The sequence below is a fragment of the Capricornis sumatraensis genome, chromosome 2 (assembly GCF_032405125.1).
Source record: "Capricornis sumatraensis isolate serow.1 chromosome 2, serow.2, whole genome shotgun sequence".
Classification (NCBI taxonomy): domain Eukaryota; kingdom Metazoa; phylum Chordata; class Mammalia; order Artiodactyla; family Bovidae; genus Capricornis; species Capricornis sumatraensis.
Window position 1 is genome coordinate 75,462,457 of NC_091070.1, and position 20,571 is coordinate 75,483,027.

At 38.3% G+C, this 20,571-nt stretch overlaps 1 protein-coding gene across 1 annotated transcript; it reads right to left on the bottom strand.

Moving 5' to 3' along the window:
- Nucleotides 1-13,131: 13,131 nt before the first annotated feature.
- Nucleotides 13,132-14,079, bottom strand: LOC138096768 (olfactory receptor 4K14-like). The gene has a single exon (XM_068993042.1). The coding sequence runs from the start codon at nucleotides 14,074-14,076 to the stop codon at nucleotides 13,132-13,134; it is 945 nt and encodes a 314-aa protein (XP_068849143.1). The 5' UTR covers nucleotides 14,077-14,079.
- Nucleotides 14,080-20,571: the final 6,492 nt, after the last annotated feature.

The following is a 20,571-nucleotide window of genomic DNA, read 5'->3' on the forward strand; positions in this document are numbered from 1 at the left end:
TCACCAGATGGTCAACACAGAAATCAGATTGATTATACTCTTTGCAGCCAAAGATGGAGAAGCTCTATACAGTCAACAAAAACAAGACCAGGAGCTGATTGTGGCTCAGATCATGAAATCCTTATTACCAAATTTAGATTCAAATTGAAGAAAGTAGGGAAAACCCCTAGACCTTTCAGGTATGACCTAAATAAAATCCCTTATGATTATACAGTGAAAGTGAGAAATCGGTTCAAGGGCCTAGATCTGATAGATAGAGTGCCTGATGAACTATGGAATGAGGTTCATGACATTGTACAGGAGACAAGGATCAAGACCATCCCCATGGAAAACAAATGCAAAAAAGCAAAATGGCTGTCTGGGGAGGCCTTACAAATAGCTGTGAAAAGAAGAGAGGTGAAAAACAAAGGAGAAAAGGAAAGCTATAAGCATTTGAATGCAGAGTTCCAAAGGATAGCAAGAAGAGATAAGAAAGCCTTCTTCAGCGATCAATGCAAAGAAATAGAGGAAAAGAACAGAATGGGAAAGACTAGAGATCTCTTCAAGAAAATTAGAGATACCAAGGGAACATTTCATGCAAAGATGGGCTCGATAAAGGACAGAAATGGTATGGACCTAACAGAAGCAGAAGATTTTTTTTTTTTTCACAACTATGTGAAGTTTATTTATTTTTTTCTTTTTCAGATTCTTTCCCTTTATTTTTTTATTTTTTTTTAATTTTTATTTTTACTTTATTTTACTTTACAGTACTGTATTGGTTTTGCCATACATTGACATGAATCCACCATGGGTGTACATGCGTTCCCAAACTTGAACCCCCTCCCACCTCCCTCCCCATAACATCTCTCTGGGTCATCACCGTGCACCAGCCCCAAGCATGCTGTATCCTTCGTCGGACATAGACTGGCGATTCGATTCTTACATGATAGTACACCTGTTACAATGCCATTCTCCCAAATCATCCCACCCTCTCCCTCTCCCTCTCCCTCTGAGTCCAATAGTCTGTTATACACATCTGTGTCTTTTTTGTTGTCTTGCATACAGGGTCGTCATTGCCATCTTTCTAAATTCCATATATATGTGTTAGTATACTGTATTGGTGTTTTTCTTTCTGGCTTACTTCACTCTGTATAATCGGCTCCAGTTTCATCCATCTCATCAGAACTGATTCAAATGAGTTCTTTTTAACGGCTGAGTAATACTCCATTGTGTATATGTACCACGGCTTTCTTATCCATTCATCTGCTGATGGACATCTAGGTTGTTTCCATGTCCTGGCTATTATAAACAGTGCTGTGATGAACATTGGGATACATGTGTCTCTTTCAATTCTGGTTTCCTTGGTGTGTATGCCCAGCAGTGGGATTGCTGGGTCGAAGCAGAAGATATTAAGAAGAGGTGGCAAGAATACACAGAAGAACTGTACAAAAAAGATCTTCATGACCCAGATAATCATGATGGTGTGATCACTAATCTAGAGCCAGACATCCTGGAATGTGAAGTCAAGTGGGCCTTAGAAAGCATCACTACGAACAAAACTAGCGAAGCTGATGGAATTCCAGTGAGCTGTTTCAAATCCTGAAAGATGATGCTGTGAAAGTCCTGCACTCAATATGCCAGCAAATTTGGAAAACTCAGCAGTGGCCACTGAACTGGAAAGTATCAGTTTTCTTCCAATTCCAAAGAAAGGCAATGCCAAAGAATGTTCAAACTACCACACAATTGCACTCATCTCAATATTAAAAATATAGCAAAATACATTCACCTTCTTATGAAAAGTTGATTATTCATAATTTTATTTCTTTACACTGTCTCATCAAAATTTTGTCAAAATAATTTTACTCTTTGGATCCAGGTGGTATTAATACTTTTTTCCATTGTATATTTACTTTTAATAATTATTTTTGTTTTTTTTTCTTTTTTTTTCTTTTTTTTTTAATTTTAAAATCTTTAATTCTTACATGTGTTCCCAAACATGAACCCCCCTCCCACCTCCCTCCCCATAACATCTCAGTGGGTCATCCCCATGCACCAACCCCAAGCATGCTGTATCCTGCATCAGACATAGACTGGCGATTCAATTCTTACATGATAGTATACATGATAGAATGCCATTCTCCCAAATCATCCCACCCTCTCCCTCTCCCTCTGAGTCCAAAAGTCCGTTATACACAGCTGTGTCTTTTTTCCTGTCTTGCATACAGGGTCGTCATTGCCATCTTTCTAAATTCCATATATATGTGTTAGTATACTGTATTGGTGTTTTTCCTTCTGGCTTACTTCACTCTGTATAATCGGCTCCAGTTTCATCCATCTCATCAGAACTGATTCAGATGAATTCTTTTTAATGGCTGAGTAATACTCCATTGTGTATATGTACCAAAGCTTTCTTATCCATTCATCTGCTCATGGACATCTAGGTTGTTTCCATGTCCTGGCTATTATAAACAGTGCTGCGATGAACATTGGGGTACATGTGTCTCTTTCAATTCTGGTTTCCTTGGTGTGTATGCCCAGCAGTGGGATTGCTGGGTCATAAGGTAGTTCTATTTGCAATTTTTTAAGGAATCTCCACACTGTTCTCCATAGTGGCTGAACTAGTTTGCATTCCCACCGACAGTGTAACAGGGTTCCCTTTTCTCCACACCCTCTCCAGCATTTATTGCTTGCAGATTTTTGGATCGCAGCCATTCTAACTGGTGTGAAGTGGTACCTCATTGTGGTTTTGATTTGCATTTCTCTGATAATGAGTGATGTTGAGCATCTTTTCATGTGTTTGTTAGCCATCCGTATGTCTTCTTTGGAGAAATGTCTATTTAGTTCTTTGGCCCATTTTTTGATTGGGTCGTTTATTTTTCTGGAATTGAGCTGCATAAGTTGCTTGTATATTTTTGAGATTAGTTGTTTGTCAGTTGCTTCATTTGCTATTATTTTCTCCCATTCAGAAGGCTGTCTTTTCACCTTGCTTATATTTTCCTTTGTTGTGCAGAAGCTTTTAATTTTAATTAGATCCCATTTGTTTATTTTTGCTTTTATTTCCAGAATTCTGGGAGGTGGATCATAGAGGATCCTGCTGTGATTTATGTCTGAGAGTGTTTTGCCTATGTTCTCCTCTAGGAGTTTTATAGTTTCTGGTCTTACATTTAGATCTTTAATCCATTTTGAGTTTATTTTTGTGTGCAGTGTTAGAAAGTGATCTAGTTTCATTCTTTTACAAGTGGTTGACCAGTTTCCCCAGCACCACTTGTTAAAGAGATTGTCTTTACTCCATTGTATATTCTTGCCTCCTTTGTCAAAGATAAGGTTTCCATATGTGTGTGGATTTATCTCTGGGCTTTCTATTTTGTTCCATTGATCTATATGTCTGTCTTTGTGCCAGTAACATACTGTTTTGATGACTGTGGCTTTGTAGTAGAGCCTGAAGTAATAATTATTTTTGGAAAGAGCTCTCTTTAAAAAAAAAAGCCAAGCCTTTTCTTTTTTTTTTTTTTACTTTATTTTACTTTACAATACTGTATTGGTTTTGCCATATATCAGCATGAATCCACCACAGGTGTACATGAGTTCCCAATCTTGAACCCCCCACCCACCTCCTTCCCCATACCATCTCTCTGGGTCATCCCAGTGCACCAGCCCCAAGCATCCTGTATCCTGCATCGAACCTAGACTGGTGATCATTTCTTACATGATCTTATACATGTTTCAGTGCCATTCTCCCAATTATCCCACCCTCTCCCTCTCCCACAGAATCCCAAAGTCGTTTCTATATATCTGTGTCTCTCTTGCTGTCTTGCATTTGTGTCTTCTGTAGGTTAAGGTTAGAAGATAATTACTAGTGACTCAGGTGTATTTCAAATTACAAAATTGTTAGATTTGCCTCTTCCAACTATCTCAAGAACACTAGTACCTCATGCTCTCAACCAGAATTTTCCTCATACCATAAAGAGAACCGGGACCCATTAACTGCTGCTGCTGTTGCTGCTCAGTCACTTCAGTCGTGTCCAACTCTGTACGACCCCATAGATGGCATCCCACCACGCTCCCTCATCCCTGAGATTCTCCAGGCAAGAACACTGGAGTGGATTGCCATTTCCTTCTCCAATGCATGAAAGTGAAAAGTGAAAGTGAAGTCGCTCAGTCGTGCCCGACTCTTGGTGACCCCATGGACAGCAGCCTACCAGGCTCCTTTGCCCATGGGATTTTCCAGGCAAGAGTACTGGAGTGGGGTGCCATTGCCTTCTCTGGGACCTGTTAACTATCACTCCCCAATTTCCCCTCTCTCCAGTCCCTGGAAACAATTAATCTACTTTCTGTTTCTATGGATTTTCCTATTCTGGAAATTTCGTATAAATAGAATCATACAATATGTGACCTTTTGTGACTGGTTTCTTTCACTTAACATAATGTTTACAAGGTTCATTTATGTCGTAGCATGTGTTCAGTTTAGTTCAGTTCAGTCGCTCAATCATGTCGACTCTGTGACCCCATGGACTGCAGCACACAAGGCCTCCTGTCCATCACCAACTATAGGGGCTTGCTCAAACTCATGTCCATTGAGTCAGTAATGCCATCCAACTGTCTCATACTCTGTTGTCCCCTTCTTCTCCAGCCTTCAAACTTTCCTAGCATCACGGTCTTTTCAAACGAGTCAGTTTCGAATCAGATGGCCAAAGGATTGGAGTTTCAAGTTTCAGCATCAGTCCTTCCAATGAATATTCAAGACCGATTTCCTTTAGGATGGACTGATTGGATCTCCTTGCAGTCCAAGGGACTCTCAAGAGTCTTCTCCAACACCACAGTTCAAAAGCATCAATTCTTCAGCGCTCAGCTTTCTTTATAGTCCAACTCTCACGTCCATACATGACTACTGGAAAAGTAGTTTATTACTTTTTGTGGTTGAATAAAATTCTACAGTATGGATACACCATATTTTTTTATCTAGTTAACTGTTGATGGCATTTGCTTGCATTATTGGTCTATATGAGTTATACATAGACAAATTTATTTTGTGAATACATATTTTCACTTTTTTGGTGTATATCCTTGGGAGAGGAATTGCTGGGTCACATGTTATTTCTATGGGCTTCCCAGGTGATGTTAGTGGTAAAGAACCCACCTGATAATGCAGCAGAGTTGAGAGATGTGAGTTCCATCCCTGGGTCAGGAAGATCCCTGGAGGAGGGCATGGCAACCCACTCGTGTTCTTGCCCGAAGAAGTCCACGGACAGAGGAGCCTGGTGGGCTACAGTCCATAGAGTCGCAAAGAGCTGGACATGACTGAAGTGACTTAGCCCAGCACAGCACACAATCTTGATATTACTGAATAGACTACCTCATATCACATATTTTCAAGAGGAATCCATTTGACTATGTCCCTGAATCTATCATTTCTTGATCTAATTTTTAAAAATAAATTATTGACATAATTTATAATTAAATGGGACTTCACAGAGATATTTAAAACATTGATTTAGGATAGGGAAAAAAAGAATGATAAATAAATTGCTGATAAAAGGAAACAATAGAATAGGCAAATTGCAGAATATGGGGTAAGTGGGAAAATGTAATTAATGAAATTACTATAATGATTGTAGTAAATAATACATAATAATAAAGTTCTTTTCTTTAAATACATTATAAAGAAAGCAAGTGCATAGGAAAAGTCTTACTATGTCTAAACTATTGGTATTGTTGTCAAAACTTTTGTTCACAATCTTTTCTTTGTTTCTGTTTCTATAGGTTGAACAATTTCCATATTATTAAGTATCACTGTGTGAACATCATTTTAGTCAGTTGTCTTAACTGGCCATTTTTTTCACATTACTATACTTAACAGATTTTTTTTTTGAATGTGGAATATATTTGTTGGTCCAGTTAAAATCTCATAATAGGGGCAATTTTGATGGTGGCCAAAATGTAGCAAATAATGTGCTTATAAATGTATGAGAGGGAGAAATTAAAGCAGCTGGTGTGTTATCCATTCACTCCCTTCACCATGAGGAAATTTCTGAGTAAAGGAAAGCAGACAGGGGAACCACACTAAATTCCTTATCAACTAGACTCCAAGTAAATCAACTAAAGGTTTTTTCTAGAAAAAAAAAAGACTTTAATCTCTCAAATTCACTTATCAAAATGTTACTGATAAAGGATCACCTACTATAATATGAATCCAATATCCATCTAGAGGCATGGCTCTCTAGTAAATATTACGTAAGTTATACAGCTCTTAGGAATGTAAAAAGGAAATTTTCCAAGTGACCTAGACTCATCAGATCACATTTTAGTAAATAAATAATGCCACTTTGCTTGTTTAACTTACATGCAGAGTGCGAACTAAGTTATTCAGTCATGTCCAACTCTTTGCGAGCCCATGTACTGTAGACCGCCAGTTTCCTTTGTCCATGAGATTTCCCAGGCAGGAATATTGGAGTGGGTTGCCATTTCCTTCTTCAGGGGATCATCAGAGTATATCATGGTAAGTGCCAGCCTGGGTGAATCACAAGCTGGACTCAAGATTGCCAGGAAAAATATCAACAACCTCAGATATGCAGATGATACGAGTCTAATGGCAGGGAGTCTAGAAGAACTAAAAGGCTCTTCATGAGAGTGAAAGAGGAGAGTGAAAAAGCTGGCTTGAAACTCAACATTCAAAACCTCAGATCATGGTATCCAGTCCCATCAGTTCAGTTCAGTTGCTCAGTCATGTCCGACTCTGTGCGACCCCATGAATTGCAGCACACCACACCTCCCTGTCCATCACCAACTCCTGGAGTTCACTCAGACTCACATCCATTGAGTCAGTGATGCCATCCAGCCATCTCATCCTCTGTCATCCCCTTCTCCTCCTGGCCCCAATCCCTCCCAGCATCAGAGTCTTTTCCAATGAGTTAACTCTTTGCATGAGGTGGCCAAAATACTGGAGATTCAGCTTTAGCATCAGTCCTTCCAAAGAAATCCCAGGACTGATCTCCTTCAGAATGGGCTGGTTGGATCTCCTTGCAGTCCAAGGGACCCTCAAGAGTCTTCTCCAACACCACAGTTCAAAAACATCAATTCTTCAGCACTCAGCCTTCTTCACAGTCCAAATCTCACATCCATACATGACCACAGGAAAAACCATAGCCTTGACTAGATGGACCTTAGTCGGCAAGGTAATGTCTCTGGTTTTGAATATGCTATCTAGGTTGGTCATAACTTTTCTTCCAAGGAGTAAGCATCTTTTAATTTCATGGCTGCAGTCACCATCTGCAGTGATCCAGTCCCATCACTTCATAGCAAATGGAAGGGGAAATGTGGAAGCAGTGATAGATTTTATTTTCTTGGGCTCCAAAATCACTGCAGACAGTGACTGCAGCCATCAAATTAAAAGACCCTTGCTCCTTGGAAGGAGAGCTATCACAATACTAGACAGCATATTAAAAAGCAGAGACATCATTTTGCCAACAAAGGTCGATATAGTCAAAGCTATATTTTTTCCAGTAGTCATGTATGGATGTGAGAGTTAGACCATAACGAAGGCTGAGCACCAAAGAATTCATGCTTTTGAATTGTGGTGCTGGAGAAAACTCTCAAGAGTCTCTTGGACAGCAGGGAGATCAAACTAATCAATCCTAAAGGAAATCAACCCTGAATATTCCTTGGAAGGACTGATGCTGAAGCTGAAGTTCCATACTTTGAACACCTGGTCCAAAGAGCCAACTCACTGGAAAAGACCCTGATGCAGGAGAAAGATTAGAGGCAAAAGAAAAGGAGGGCAGCAGAAGATGAGATGGTTGGGTGGCATCACCAACTCAATGGACATGAATGTAAGCAAATTCTGGAAGATAGCAGAGGGCAGGAGACATGCTACAGTCCATGGGGTCACCAAGAGTCAGATAAGACTTAACAACTGAACAATGACAAATAAACATTACTGTGAAATGGACAATCTTATCTGCTAGTGAAACTGTACCCAGTTCCATAGGAACACAAAAGACCAGGTTTACTAGTCTATCTATATGTGGAATCTTAATAAAACAAAAAGCACAAAATTCATAGAAAAAGGGATCAGATTTGTGGTTGCCATAAATAGTGTTAGCAGGAGGGGGATTTGGAGGTAGGTGGTCAAAAGATACAAAGTTCCAGTTAAAGATAAATAAGTACTTGAGTGAGTCTCTTGATGAGGGTGAAAGAGGAGAGTGAAAAAGTTGGCTTAAAACTCAGCATTCAGTAAATGAAGATTATGGCATCTGGTTCAATCACCTCATGGCAAATAGATGGAGAAACAACGGAAACAGTGACAGAGTTTATTTTCTTAGGATCCAAAATCACTGCAGATGGTGACTGTAGCCATGAAAGCAAAAGATGCTTGCTCCTTGGAAGAAAAGCTATGACAAACCAAAACAGCACATTAAAAAACAGGGACATTACTTTCCCAACAAAATTCTGTCTAGTCAAAGCTATGGTTTTTCCAGTAGTCATGTTTGGATCTGAGAGTTGGACCATAAAGAAAGCTGAGCATCAAAGAACTGATGCTTTTGAACTGTGTTGTTAGAGAAGACTCTTGAGAGTCCTTTGGACTGCAAGGAGATCAAACCAGTCAATGCTAAAGGAAATCAGTCCTGAATATTTATTGGAAGAACTGATGCTGAAGCTGAAACTGCAATCCTTTGGCCACGTGATTTGAAGAAATGACTCATTAGAAAAGACCCTGATGCTGGGAAAGATTGGAAACAGTGACAGACTATTTTCTGGGGCTTCAAAATCACTGCAGATAGTGACTGCAGATAGTGACTGCAAAGCAATCCCAATCAAAATTCCAGCAATAATTTTTTTTTGAATTGAAAAGTGGATCACAAATTTATGTGGAAATGTATTTAGCCAAGACTGCAAAAATAAGTTGAAAGAGAAATAAATTGAGAAGACTTACTTTACCAGATATCAAGACTAATTTAATAGCTATGATAATTAGAGAATGTCGAACTGGTCAATAGGTACAAAAAACAGAGAATCCATAAAGCGATCTATGCATATACTAACACTTAAAATAACAAAAATATGAACACTATGAAAACAGAGTTTAAATATTTGTGCTATTGTGCTTTTGAACTATGGTGTTGGAGAAGACTCTTGAGAGTCCCTTGGACTGCAGGGAGATCCAACCAGTCCATTCTGAAGGAGATCAGCCCTGGGATTTCTTTGGAGGGAATGATGCTAAAGCTGAAACTCCAGTACTTTGGCCACCTCGTGCGAAGAGTTGACTCATTGGAAAAGACTCTGATGCTGGGAGGGATTGGGGGCAGGAGGAGAAGGGGACGACAGAGGATGAGATGGCTGGATGGCATCACCGACTTGATGGACATGAGTCTGAGTGAACTCCGGAAGTTGGTGATGGACAGGGAGGCCTGGCATGCTGCGATTTATGGGGTCGCAAAAAGTCAGACACGACTGAGCGACTGAACTGAACTGAATGCTATTGTAAACTCTGTGTTAACCCTAAAGGAGGGAAGGATCACTTTCCTATGGAGAAGATGATAAAAATAAGACTACATACAGGGATAAGACTACATACATAACAGGGATGAACTTAAAGGGTTTTTTTGTTTGTTTGTTTTTCTACCAAAATGAAAAAATCTAGGTCAAATGGATTTTCATGTTGAACAATGAAATTTGAGTTCTATTTCTTACAGAGAAGTTAAGCTCAAGATGATTGTAGATCTTAAATGTGAAAGTTAAGATAGAAAAGCTTCTAAAAAATAAAGTAGAATGTTTTCATAACTTTGAAATAAGCAAAAAAATAATTAACTCTAAAAAATTAGACACACTAAAATTTTTAATTCTGTTCAATAAAAAACTGAGACTGGAAAAATAAGTCACATAGCTAAGAGAAAATACTAGGAATGCATATAACTCATAAAATGTGTTTTTTAAAACTTAAAAGTGATAAATTCCAAGTAGAAAAATGGGCAAGCCTCTTAAAAGTCATTTCGCTTTCTTTGCAGTAAGTAGTTTTCTATTGTAGTGTGTAGTGTCATTTAATAAGTGAACAATCTTGGAAATCAAATTAATCTTTGAATCCTTAAGTGAAGAAAAATAAAGCTGTCTTATCTTGAGGAACTTTAACTCATGTTTTTGAGTCTAATTTTCTTACTTGCAATTTGGGACTAATTAACACATTTAAAATAATACATGTAATGGCACAGAGTAGGCATTCAAGGATGATAAGTACATTATTTTTATTCTGCTTTTTGTATTTTGGTTCCATATTAAGAAAAACAAAAACCACATATGTGTCATATTTTTATTTTCAGGCTTATATTGTTGATTCTTACAACTGAATTTCAACTCACTTAATTTATAGTTCTGCAAGAAAGAGGGTAAATTTTGTTCATAATTTGAAATTTTTAGGAATTTATTTTTAAGGACTGAAGACTATTAAATATACCATGATCCATAAATGTTATGGGTATTTGAATGGAAAAATTGGCCTGTATATTTACATTAAAATATATTTGTTAAATGCTGATTATATATTAACTAATGTCCTAAATTTCAAGAATTAACCAGGTAAGGCATAGCCCCTGCCCTTAAGGAGCTTACAATTGAGTTTTACACAAATGGTTAATAATAATTTAAAGCATAAATATTAGTCCTTGCGACTAAGATAGCCCAAAAAATCATTAGGCTTTACTTTTTTTTTTTTTTCACTTTTAATGGAAGTCAAATACAGAATAACCTCCACTGTTATTCTAACCTCCACTGTTATTCCTTATGTATTGTACCAGTTATTTCACTCTCTTTCTGTCTGTCTCATATAGCTTTTCTTTAGTATTTGGGTCAAGTGAAGTGAAGTGAAGTGAAGTGAACTCGCTCAGTCATGTCCGACTCTTTGAGACCCCATGGACAGTAGCCCACCAGGCTCTTCCATTCACGGGATTCTCCAGGCAAGAATACTGGAGTGGGTTGCCATTTCCTTCTCCAGGGGAACTTCCCAACCCAGGGATCGAACCCAGGTCTCCCACATTGCAGGCAGATGCTTTACCCTCTGAGCCACCGGGGAAGCCAGTTAAATAATAATTCAGTTGCCTCTTGACAAGAAGTTAAGTGAAAGGCTTGAGGGAAAGAGCGAATATTACAAAAACATTTTCCAAATGGAGTTAGGAGAAAATTCAAGAGAAGTTTACTCAGATGCTATCTATCAGGATGGGGGTATGACTTGGCTGAATGAATTTAAGCTTCTCATTTAGAGAGTTAAACTTTAAATGAGAGTTTAAACTCTCATTTAAAGAGTTAAAGCTTAGTTAAAGGCATAGGAAGACTGATTCGATAATCCCCTCACAAAGAAGGATTATTAGTGTTTAAATTTTAGATAAATATTTCATGGTGTTCTACTGGTTAACTAATAAGTTGTTGAAATTCCATGAATTATATCAACCCTATTTCTGGACTTGGAGACAGACATTAGAAAGTGAAGTTGCTCAATTGTATCCGACTCTTTGCGACCCCATGGACTGTAGCCTACCAAGCTCCTCTGTCCATGAGATTCTCCAGGCAAGAATACTGGAGTGGGTTGCCACTTCCTTCTCCAGGGGATCTTCCCGACCAGGGATCAAACCCGGGTCTCCTGCATTGGAGTCAGACGCTTTAACCTCTGAGCCACCAGGGAGACAGACATTACCTGTATATATAAATTGAATGCCTAGAATTTTCAACCTCTTTTATAAGGTCTGAATTACCAGGGTCCAGCCCCGGTTGGATCCAGGGTATCCTCAGGGGGATGGCATCAGCGACCTAGACAAATAATTTATTTAGAGATATAGAAAGAGATAAAGAAGGAATATAGCACTTAGGAAAATATAGTAGAGAAAGAGGCTTATATTCCTTGGTTTACACAGAAAATCAATAAAGTCTCGATATAAGTGACTTGCACCGTTTACGTAGGTCGCAGGCGCCCTCCTGGTCTCCCAAGGGAGTGAAGACACAGGGAGCCTTCCGATTCAGATCTTAGAAGCCCAGGCAAATAAATAAACATGGCGGACCTCTGTGCTCCAGATGGGAATTAGCCTGAAAAGGAGAGTAAGAAAGAAAAGATGACACGGGGAAACCAAGCTTTGGTGGAACTGGTCTTGGTCCTGGTCCACCTCTTTATTTTTCAGGGAAGCTTTTATACTTTAAGTTGTACATAGAGATAAATGTAAGAAGCAGAGTCACGCAGGGTCAGCTGCTCCCACCCTTATCTAAACACAGAGTGTTCTAGCATATCTTTGTTCTTTCAAGTGTCTTATGTTTGTTTACAATATCTTCTGGTCTGGAGATTGATTAACATTTTATGGCCCCATCTTTCTTTCTATTGATAAAGGTTAGTCAATCAGAAAACTTGTTTTCCCTTAAGATCTACTTATTCTTAAGATAGTGATAAAGTTACATTCTTACATAGCAAGGATCGGTTTATAACAATGAAAGAGTACAGTGATTTATAACAAAAAGAAAATTCATTAACTCAAAAGTCTAGTATTGCTAACATCAAAACTACTATATTTCTTTTTCTACATTTCAATTACATTGATTAACATGCTCCCAGGTGCCTGAGGATATGGAGGCCTGGCGGCAATCATTAACTCAGCAATGAAACCCTTCACCAACATGATTTTTATCTTTAGAAAAGCCCTATGCTAACTAAGACTTTCAAAATACTCCAAACTTTCTGTGCTGTTTATGGTTGAGAGGTTGTAAACAATCATGTGCATAGTAGCAGGAGTGTGGATAATCCTGTCACACAAGCTAGTCTGCCAGCAGAGAGGTTTGACCTGAGACACTCCTTTTATATGCAGGAGACTATTAACTGGAGCTCTAAGTTAATTTTCCAGAGAAAGGTGGTTGGGGATAGCCCCTGTTAATGTCAGAAGACTGTAGTATAACAGACAGATTTTTGTTTCAGGGGTAGATGCTCCAGCAGATCTAGGGGACCTCTTGAGTCTTGATCCGTCTCGCCCGCATGACCTTGTCATGGGTGGGGTCGGGGAGTCCCTCAAGTCCTGACCCGCCTTTGCCCATCAGGGTTCTTCCTCATGACCTTCGCCATGGGTGGCAAAGGTCTCCTGTGCTGGCTCCCAGCATTGTATGTTATCAATTTGAAGTGCTTCCAGTGAGATTTTAGGCATTAGTATTCCTCTTGCAATGTAGGTAGTAGCTTCTGAATCTCTTCAGAGCATTTTTTATCTCTTTATTTCTCAGGGTATAAATGGCTGGATTTAGGAGAGGTGTAATAACAGAGTAAAACACAGCAAGAAATTTGTCCACCCAGGTGATGCTGAGTGGCCACACATAGATGAAGATGCAAGGCCCAAAGAAGAGCACCACCACTGTGATGTGGGCAGTGCAGGTAGAGAGTGCCCTAGATGTACCAGCTTTAGAGCTTTGGCGAACAGTAAGAAGAATATATGTGTAGGATATCAGCAGCAGAACAAAGCAGGTCATGGCCAGAACCCCACTGTCAGCATTCATTAATATTCCCAAGTTATAAGAGTCTATGCAGGCAAGCTTGATTACCAGCGGTATATCACAGAAAAAGCTGTCAATTTCCCTGGGGCCACAGAAAGGCAATTGCATAATCACAGCCATTTGACTCATGGCATGCACAAAGCCAGTGGTCCAGGAAGTTGCCACAAGCCCAATGCACTTTTGCAGGTTCATTATGGTTGAATAGTGGAGTGGCTTGCAGATGGCCACATAGCGGTCATAGGCCATTACCACCAATAGCACCATCTCACCCCCTCCAACAAAATGCACAAAGAGGATCTGGCACATGCAGCCTCCAAAGGAAATAGTCTTGTTCTCTCTGACAAAGTCCGTAATCATCTTAGGAGAAGTTACTGAAGAAAGCCACATATCAACAAAGGACAGGTTGGCCAACAAAAAGTACATGGGGGAATGCAGATGGGGGTCAGTGATGATTAAGATCATGATGACAATATTTCCAGATACAATGATCAAATATAGCATAAAAAATATCAGTAAGAGTAAGACTTCCTTATTCCATGACTGACAAAGTCCCAGAAGCATGAATTCTGACACTACAGACAGATTTCCTTTATTCATTTTACTCAGTATGTCTTCTAAAATAACCTAGAGAGAAAGATAGCTTGTCAATTAGTAGGATGGGAAAGGCTACTTATTTTATAGACTTTGGTTAAAATTTATCTCACTGAAATTTAAATTTCATTGAAATTCAGCATCTACATCTGAAAGCGAAAAGTATAATTGGGAAGATAAATTTTGGTAAAATACTCAGGGTAGTGTGCCCAAAACAGAAGTAAAATGGCTAAAACTGGCTTTCCAAGATCAGATTCTTAAGAATGATTGAGAGGGTTCTTTCACAGTAAAGAAGTAAGAAAGGTGGACAGCAATATGAAAGGCTGATAAAAGATTATTGAGCCACCTAGAATCTAGCTTCAATCTGCTTCTCCAGTGAAAAGAATCTGGATAAGTGAACAACAACTGTTATAAGTTAAAATTTAAGTAGTCTACCTAGGAAGATGATGGTGAACAGATACTGAAATCCAGAACAAATGACATGGCACAAAATTACAGTTTCTCTGTGTTAAGCATAATGATTTCTTCAAGTCTCAGTTGAACTTAAAAATAAACTAAACTAAGTGTTTAGGTTATTACTCTAAAATATGGGTTTCCCAGGTGGCTCAGTAAAGAATCTAGCTGCAATGCAGGAGACCCAGGTTCCATCCTTGAGTCTGGATGATCCTCTGGAGAAAGGAATGGAAACCCACTCCAGCATTCTTGCCTGGAGAATTCCATGGACAGAGAAGCCTAGCAGATTGTAGTCCATGAGTTGCACAGAGTGAAATGTGCCTGAACAACTAATACTTCTACTTCACTTTTCAAGTATATGTTGGAACAAGCTTTAGGAGAGAAGCTATACAGAAGGCCATATTTAAAAATACCATGGCATGATAATTCAAATGCAAAATAAACACATAATTTACCATTACTTAGGATCACAATTAAATGTGATTCATTTAGTAAACTGAATCTATTAGGAAAAAAATGTCAGGGGAGTGTTATGTGAGAAAGGGATTGACAAAGTTTCCACCCTAGTGGACACCCAGACTCACGTTCTGATTTAATGACCTCTGCAGAGGTTTTTATAACTCGTTTATCAATAGAAAATATTTACCTTCAACTATGGTTCCAAATAGGAAAATGAGCATGTCAAGGCTGTATATTGTCACCCTGCTTATTTAACTTCTATGCAGAGTACATCATGAGAAACGCTGGACTGGAATCAAGATTGCTGGGAGAAATATCAATAACCTCAGATATGCTTGGACTGCAAGGAGATCCAACCAGTCCATTCTAAAGGAGATCAGCCCTGGGATTTCTTTGGAAGGACTGATGCTAAAGCTGAAACTCCAGTACTTTGGCCATCTCATGCAACCAGTTGACTCATTGGAAAAGACTCTGATGCTGGGAGGGATTGGGGGCAGGAGGAGAAGGGGATGACAGAGGATGAGATGGCTGGATGGCATCATTGACTCTATGGACGTGAGTCTGAGTGAACTCCGGGAGTTGGTGATGGACAGGGAGGCCTGGCATGCTGCAATTCATGGGGTCGCAAAGAGTCGGACATAACTGAGCGACTGAACTGAACTGAACTGATGCCAATGGATTCTTTGAAATATTGCCATAAAAATTTTAAATATATCTTTTCTAAAGTGAAAATAAGCTATAGACATCTGTAAGCAAAGTACGTCTTTGTTAGTACTGACTGATGTGAGGTTAAAACTTTAGAGATCACCTCTAAATGAGATAATGATATTGCTTATATTCATCCTGAAATAAATTGAGAATTCCTCTCAAGCTTGACCTTATTTTACTTTTAGGCTGTTGCATCTCCTTTTCTTAATTTTATTTTTTTATTGACATATAGTTGATTTACAACATTGTTTTAGTTTTAGGTGTACAGCCAAATGATTCAGTTATACACACACATGCACATACACACACACACACATATTTTTCAGATTCTTTCCCTTATAGGTAATTACAAATGTTGAGTATAGTTCCCTGTGCTATACAGCAGGTCTTTATTAGCTATCTATTTATATATAATAGTGCATATATGTTGATCCCAAACTCGTAATTTATCCCATCCCACCACTTTCCCCCTTTATAACCATAAATTTGTTTTCTATGTCTGTGGGTCTATTTCTGTTTCGTATATAAGTTGATTTATACATACGTTGCATCTTCTTTTATCCTTTGAAATCTCAAGGGTGGTACCAAGGAGAGCAGATGAGCAAAAATGAAAACCATTACTTCATCATGAGCAGTAGTTTTCCCTTCCCTTATACTGAGAACTAAGAAGCATAGATAAAGGATGGAAAGAATTTCTTAAAGGAATTAGGTAAGTCACATATTTGCTGTGAGAATGGGAACATGTGACAATAGTTTCACAACTAACAAATAAACATAACCTCCATAATATTTATTTAATTTCTAAGAGAAAAATATTCTGATTATATATCCAAAGGCCTTAGTTAGTTCAGCCACTCAGTCGTGTCCTACTCCTCACAACCCAATGAATCGCAGCACTCCAGGCCTCCTGTCCATCAACAAGTCCGGAGTTCACCCAAACCCATGTCCATCAAGTCGGTGATGCCATCCAACCATCTCATCCTCTGTTGTCCCCTTCTCCTCCTGCTCTCAATCTTTCCTAGCATCAGGGTCTTTTCCAGTGAGTCAGCTGTTCCCTTCAGGTGGCCAAAGCATTGAAGTTTCAGCTTCAAAATCAGTCCTTCAAATGGACACCCAGGACTGATCTCCTTTAGGATGGACTGGTTGGATCTCCTTGCAGTCCAAGGGACTCTCAAGAGTCTTCTCCAATACCACAGTTCAAAAGCATCAGTTCTTCAGTGCTCAGCTTTCTTTATAGTCCAACTGTCACATCCATACATGATCACTAGAAAAACCATAGCCTTGACTAGATGGACCTTTGTTGAGAAAGTAATGTCTCTGCTTTTTAATATGCTGTCTAGGTTGGTCATAACTTTCCTTCCAAGGAGTAAGCATCTTTTTTAATTTCATGGCTTGTCACCATCTGCAGTGATTTTGGAGCCCAGAAAAATATAGTCAGCCACTGTTTCCACTGTTTCCCCATCTATGTGCCATGAAGTGATGGGACTGGATGCCATGATCCACCATAACTTAGGGTGGATTTTCACAAAAGGAAGTAGTGAAATTGAAAGATTTGAATTTTCCAGTTGGGATTAGTGAAATTGAAAAATTAGAAAAAGGAGATAAAGTGAGTTACTCTTTTTGAGTATTAAAAAAAAAAATATTTCAACATATTTTTCATCCTAATCTGGATGCTATGTCCTTCCATTAATTTTTTCATGATAGTAATCCTAAAGCTGCTAGATTCTCAACACTTATAATATTACAAACAGAAACTTGGACTCAGATAATTTAATAGATTGCCTGATATAAACACTGGTTGAAGTACACAGGGAGATACTCCAAGTTCCTTCTTCTACTTAAAATTGCCTTCCTTTTTCTCAAGTTACAAATTTTAATCCTGTTAATCCCATAACAAATGAGTTTTACATCACTTCTCACTGGATACATAACTTTTTTCACTTCTATCTCTATGCTAAAATTTGTCTTAGTATGCAATACTCTTTCTGATATAAAACACTTATTTTCTTAAATGGTAAGAGCCATTTAGCCAGGATAGCTGGAAGTTGTTCAAAATCAAGTAGCTGTCAAAGCCCTGTGACCTCCCAAAGAACACTTGAGAGCATCGCTGAGACACAGCATCATGATGAAATGTACATTTGTGAAAGAAACCACAGAAATTCCAGTAGGAATAGAATATAAGGAGAAAACTCATGAATGATCTCTTTAAAGTTCAGAAGTTAAATAAGCCATACTCAGGTCCAAGCATAACAGGCATGTGTGAGACAGAAACAGATATACTTTTTAAATTCTTTTAAAGAAGAGAGTCCCAGACAATATGAGATAACTTACCATACACAATTTTCTCTAAGACCAAATTATTTTTTACTCTTCTCTTCTGTTATATGCTTGAGATAATCTCCATTGTTGGGTAGAGACAGTATCTATGCAAGAACTTTCCCTCAGCCTGACACATATTTACCACTGGAAGGAATCCCTTGAGTGAAATTCTCCTATTCTCTGTTTTGGACAGAACAAGATTCATGAAAATAATTTGCACTGGACATCTCTTGGGAACTTCTTTGTTAAGAGCAACAAGATTTGCATATTCTGAGACTCAAAACAGGGAGACAAGAAAATCCACGTATAAAGCAGCTAAGCATTAGCCTTAAGCGAAGTTTTAGATTATTTTTCATTTAACATATAAGTACTAGGCAGATGTCTTCTGTGATCTTAGTCTCTAACTAAATCTAAATCATCAGATACAGTTAAGGTTTTATTAATAGTTCCAGTTCCAAGAGAAATCATAGCTTGACCACTATGATATATGACCACCAACAGAAAACCTTGATATGGATGGCATGCTCTAATGCATGCCTCATGTTTTCTAAATAGACAGGTAATGCTGGTCACCTGACTAATTTGTTTCAACATTATCTATGATTACTTCAGGTCCTGATAGTTATGCACTGGAAGTCAAATTATTAAAATATCTTCAAAAGAACACAGATATTAGCATAAAATACATTTAATTTGATCTTTAAGGTCTTTTAAATAATTTTATTGTGGTATAATTAATATATAACAAACAGCACATACTTAAAGTGTGCAATTTGATAAAATTTGACATATGTGTTCAACAATGAACATCATCAAAATCAAGATAGTGAACATATCCATCAGCCTTTATGTTCCTTGTTAACCCCTCTTTAATAGAAAAGATACATGCATCCTGATGTTCATTGCACAATTATTTCAGTAGGCAAGATACAGAAATAATTTAAGTATACATCAATATATGAATGGATAAAGAAGATGTAACATAGATATAAATATATACACAATGGAATATTACTCAGTCAATGAAATAATTAAATTCTTCCATTTGCAACAACATGGATGAACTGAAATGTATTATATGTAATGAAATAAGTCATACAGAGAAAGGCAAATAGTGTGTGTTATCACTTATATGTGATCTCAAGCCGTTTCTTCAATGAGCTTCCAAAGAAGTCTCTCATAATGAGTTGTAACCTACTTACATCTCTCTTTCCCTCTGAATTTCTTTCCCATCTGTGAATATAATGTAATATTGTCAGGCACCTTGGTGTTGTCTTTTTTACTTTGGTGCACCAGGTGTTGATTTTACTAAGAATTGTGGTTGTTGTTTAGTCACCAAGTTGTGTCCTACTGTAGCCTGCCAAGCTCCTCTGTCTATGAGATTTCCCAGACAACAATACTGGAGTGGGTTTCCTTCTCCAAGGGATCTTCCTGACTCGGGGATCAAATCCATATTACCTGCATTGGCAGGAGTATTCTTTACTACTGAGCCACCAGGGAAGCCAATACAAATAATAAAACTCAGATAACAAAAAATAAGAATTCCATATATTCAACAAATATTTAATGTGGATAAATAAATGCAATGTGTTTATATCATCTTGATTTAGTTCAAACTTAAATAATACCTCTTGTCTACAATCTTAAAATCTGGGAGGGGAGAAAAGATATGTATACAAACAAGTAAACATAAAGCAGCTTATGAAAAGTGTAAAAAGAAAGATACACAAATGGTGAAATAAAAATTCAGAGGTGGAAAAGGTGCTTCCATTAGGGGAATAAGGAGAATTGTTATGGGAAAATGTCATTTGAACTAGACCCTGAAGGATAAATGGGGTTTTGCGGTACTGCTGTTTAGTCGCTCAGTCATATCCAACTTTTTGCGACCCCCTGCCAGGCTTCCTTGTCCTTCACCATCTCCTGGAGTTTGCTCAAATTCATATCCATTGAATCAGCGATGCCATCCAACCATCTTGTCCTCTGTTGTCCACTCCTCCTGCCCTCAATCTTTCCCAGCCAGCATCAGGGTCATTTCTAATGAGTAGATTCTTCGCATCAGGTGGCCAAAGTATTGGAGTTTCAGCTTCAACATGAGTCCTTCTAATGAATATTCTGGATTGATTTCCTTTAGGATGGACTGGTTTGATCTCCTTGCAGTCCAAGGGACTCTCAAGAGTCTTCTCCAACACCACAGCTCAAAAGCATCAATCTGCAGGTATAGAGGGAGGTAATGAGAATTCCATATAGAGAAAGTGGCCACAAAGAATCAAATATGAAAAACTGAAAGCTACTCAGAGAATGAAATGCTGTCCAAAATTATTCTGAAAGAAAGAGTAGGAAAAGGTAAGAAAGAAAGTCATTTGAAGTCTATTTGTGGAGAACTAGGAAATTTTTGAATAAGGAAACCACTGGTGGATTTTAAGCAGGCAAATGATAAAACCAAGATTGCTTTAGGGGTTTCTTAGTATCACCAAGAGGTAATAATGTCGAAGTAATATTTTTCTGTTTAGTCTTTAAGTGTAAAGAGTTTGCTTTTATATGTTAATTGGGAAGTCACACGTT